Consider the following 4,585-nt stretch of genomic DNA (forward strand, 5'->3'; position numbering starts at 1 on the left):
TCACAGCGTTCACTTGTTATTTTTGCTGCCTTTTCTGTTGCTTTCTGTGATATAAAAGTGTATTAGATATCACGGGAATCACGAGTAAATAGAAAATGGATCCACTTGTAAAATTAAATTTGAAAGATCTTGATACTGGTATAACATATACAACATATCTTTCATCGGAAGATGTAAAAAGGGTGGAAACTGGTAAGTATAAGAGGTTATGTTCTTGTTTAGTGTTATTTATGATACATAATTATTAAGATTTTATTTATAGCATGTAAAAGCAACTTTATTTACATTTAAATTAATGTAATAACATGTTTCTACATATTAATAGGAATTAAAGTACTATGCAATTGTAAAAATAATATGTTTTTAATAAATATGTCCCATGTTTTGAATATGATTAGCATTGTTTCTAATAATTAATTAACTATTACTTGTTTTTTTGTATCTTCAGATATTGTTTATGCTTCTAAAGTATTGGAAGATTTAAAGACGAGCAAAGGAGCTACATCCAGCTCTGGTCTCATGGTCCCAACAACATTAAGTCCGAATGTTGCTTCAGAACAGAATGCTGAACAAGATTCGGCTTTCAAATGGTCGCATCAGGCTATTCTCCTTTTTATTGAGGAATTTCGGAAGCGAGAAGAAGATACCAAATCTGGTAAAATAATAATATAAAATTTGATTTAATAATGTTGTTTATACTTTATGATGTCATAAATTTTATCTTTCTTTTGTAGGCAAAATATCACAAAGACGAGTATGGGACCAGATAAGTGAAGTGCTTCGTAGCCATGGACACGACGTTACTGGTCCACAATGCCAATCCAAATTTAACGGGATGAAGAAAACCTTTAAAAGCATAAAAGATCATAACTCAAAATCCGGAAATGCTCCACGGGCCTGGCTTTACATTGAACTGATGGAATCATTATTAGGCGAGAAACCTTTTATGAAGCCTGTTGCTGTAGCCTCCTCCTCAGGTGTAATAATGAAGAATGAAAGTAGCGACAGTTCCCTTGACGGTAGCTGTAGCAGTTCCAGCAATGATACTTCTTTAAGGTTGCAAAAGAAAGGCCACAAAAGAAAGGCCAATAATATTGCAGAAGCCATTCTTGAAAGTAGAAGAATTTCCGAGGAAAATAAATTTCAACGTTATAAGCAGACAACAGAGCAGCGAGCTAAACTTCTTGAAGTTTTAGATAAACTTACTCAGAAATTACAAGTAATGTTTTTGGATTAAAGTATTTACCTTTAATCTCTCATTTTGTATGGTTTTTCTAACTGTATGTTTTGTCTAGTGATTTTGATTTTGCTTGTTTAGGTCAGATGGATGCATGAAGCAGAACTAGGTTTCTTTTTGTCGAAAATATTTTGCACATGATATTCAAGATTTTATATAATTACCTTACACATGCTATAAGTTTTTTTTGTCGACTATCGTATACGATATATTTTAAAGATTCAAGCCCTAAGAGTATTCTGTGATAATACACCTAAGAGTATTCTGTGATGATACCCGTCAGTATTTCTAAAATAGGAAGATATTCTTTTATTTTGTTTTAAGAGTGGGCATTTACGTGTTGTTAAGTATATGAAATACTTTTATAGAAACAAATATTTATTTTTTAATAATAAATATTAATAGTAAGCAAGTTATTTTGGATAATTCTAAAATAATGTACCTGATAATGTAATAGATCCATCTTTATATAAATAAACATACATTTGTATGTAGTACTTTGTTGTAATGAAATTTCTGCATATAATTATTTACTAATTACGCAAATAATTGTTATTGAAACAGTGTAATAACTTTTCTATGCTATTTGATATAAAATTTTGTACAATTCTGTCGACATAATTTAATTTATTAGTAAAAGAGAAAGAACACAGTTCTTAGAATAATATTTATTTAGTACAAATTAGAAGGTTTTATATCAGTTTTATATTTATTCTTGACAAAGAGACAGTGCATTAAACAAATTATTTATACTAGATTATTGATATCAAATTTGAAACAAAAGAAAAAAACGATATTCTGGCTTTGGCACTAGATGATTCCTGTTTCATACACATGAGTTGTGCCAATACAATAACAAAGAAATATGAATTAGTAATATTGTGTTCAAATAAATGTGTTCTCATGACATCAGAGTGTTGATTACAATCAATAGTTGATTTACAAGGTTACTTTAAAGAGGATTCTACAATAAGTTGGAAATGCTTTGTCGCCAGTCGCTAACGTTGTGATACTGCGATGTAATTCGTCAATTATGTCGTTTGCGACTGGCGACAAGGCATTTGCAACTGATTATAGAACATCCCTAAACATGTCGCATAGGAACGTTCGCAAATCAAATCCCTTTTGGCAAGACCTGCTTGTTCAACTTGTGCAGCATCTTGAAAAGGAATATTGTCGTCTTCTACTTCATTAAATTTTAGTTCAATTTTGTCCCCCCTTAAATGGCAAACATTATGCATCGTACAACATGCAATCACAAACATCGGAATTAAATCCACTCTATCTATTGCAAGAACAGTCCTTATACTGCAAAACCTTGTTTTAAGGAGCCCAAAAGCCCTTTCAATAGCGATTCTAGCTGAGGAATGACAAAAATTGAAGTTTTTTTGTTTAGCAGTAAGATGCCCATTGTCTCGGTAGGGAACAATAACATTTTGATGCCATTTGTATGCAGCATCTCCAAGGATATGACTATCTTCAGGAAATTTTTCTGGATTTCCTAACCATTCTTGCACTTCAGACAATCTGAACACTCTTTGGTCATGCACAGACCCTGGATGACCTGCGTAGCAATGAAGAAAGCGTGTTTTATGGTCACATACTGCCTAAAAATTCAGAAAAAATATAAATATATTAATCAACATAGAAATTTCAATAGTTAGGCTTAAGCAGGATTTATAGAAGCCGTAAACAACTGTTAACTTTAAAATTGTCGCTTTTGCCTTGGTGAAACAAACATATGCAGTTTTAAATTTTGCTTATAAAACTAAAATAATATTAATGTAACCAAATCTTAATCAGTCAGGACAAACATAACAAACCTGTAATTGGATAGAATGGTGTCCTTTACGATTTACATACGATGCTGGTTCGTTATGTGGAGCTGGAATGTTAATGTGGGTGCCATCAATCGCTCCAATTACTTTTAGAAAAGCACTTGCAGCTTCGAATCCAATCCAAATTGTTTGAGCATTGTTATATGATGGCCATTTAATGAAAAATGGTGCCAATTCATATAAGGCTTCTATCACTCTTCTTGTAGCGATAAGTGCAGTACTTCGACTAACGTCAAATTTTTCAGATATAGATCTAAAAAGATACTAATTAATAACCACAGAGACATTCAAGGTGAATCTGAATTTCATAAACAATATTAACCTATAGGAATCAGGTGTTGCCATACGCCAAATTACAATTAAGAATTGCTTTTTGGGAGAAATCATTGGTTGTCTAGTCCCGCATATGTTCCGCATATGTTCTAGTTAATCTCGGAGCAATAAGATTTAATACATATTCAAATGTATTTTTTGTTATTCTGTGCCAGAAAACAGTACAAAATTAACCTCTTAGTAAATATAAGAATGTACATAATTTAAAACAGAAATGATAAATTGAGTGTAATTTACATAATATAAAATACACGTATAATTCGTAGAATGCAAATTACCTAAAGTGTGACTTAAATTGTTGATCATTATAGGCTGGAATAATATTCTCCACATAGTTTTTTAATCTTGGCAACTTTTCTCTTCTTTCCGTTACATACATAATGTGTTCCACCTCATCATCATCACTCTCTGATGATGATGAACGATCGATGAGTTCTTGCAAAATTGCAATAATTCCATTTTTAATTGTATTCTGTTGCACTAACGGATCAATATTTTCTCTATCCATATTGTCACAGTTGTATCATCAATACACAACAATAGCGCGCTCTCCAAACGTTGTCGCTTAGCGCTACGTGTACGTTCGGGTAGCATGCTAACGTTATCATACTATTGGCTTTCCAAACGGGGTTCATAGCGTTAGTGTCTCATAGCGCTAATAGCGTCTCCCCGAACGCACCATAAGGCGATCCACCTCAAGTGTGTCGAGGATTACTCCTCCGATGGATTCCTTGCCGCATTTCATCGGTTTGTCAGTCGACGTGGACTGTCATCGGACATGTACAGCGATAATGGCACGAACTTTTGGGGTGCGGACCGCGAGCTACAATGCAGCTTTCGCTCGCTTATGAACAACCCTTCCCTCAAAGAAATCCTCGCGAATGACGGTGTGAAGTGGCATTTCGTGCCCCCGGCTGCACCACATTTCGGCAAGTGAGTCCCGATTGCGCACATTACAAATCGGACACGACAATATTTCCCGATCGGACACATTCCCGATCGGACACGGTGCCGATTGGACACATTTACTATCGGACACGGTGCCGTACGGACACGGTGCCGTCCGGACACAGTGCCGATCGGACACGGTGCCGATTGGACACAATCCCGATCGGACACAGTTACTATCAGACACATTTAGTTGCATTCGGACACGGTGTCGATCGGACACGGTTAC

At 34.6% G+C, this 4,585-nt stretch overlaps 1 protein-coding gene across 1 annotated transcript; it reads left to right on the forward strand.

Annotated features, from left to right (window-relative positions):
• The first annotated feature begins 519 nt into the window (after window positions 1-519).
• LOC112460683 lies at window positions 520-1,272 on the forward strand. The gene is made up of 2 exons (XM_025025477.1): window positions 520-655; window positions 735-1,272. Exons 1-2 carry the CDS (start codon window positions 520-522, stop codon window positions 1,235-1,237), a joined length of 639 nt encoding a protein of 212 aa, XP_024881245.1. The 3' UTR covers window positions 1,238-1,272.
• The last annotated feature ends 3,313 nt before the right edge of the window (window positions 1,273-4,585 follow it).

The sequence above is a fragment of the Temnothorax curvispinosus genome, unplaced genomic scaffold, assembly GCF_003070985.1.
Source record: "Temnothorax curvispinosus isolate PA1 unplaced genomic scaffold, ASM307098v1 QBEX01010711.1, whole genome shotgun sequence".
Lineage (NCBI taxonomy): Eukaryota > Metazoa > Arthropoda > Insecta > Hymenoptera > Formicidae > Temnothorax > Temnothorax curvispinosus.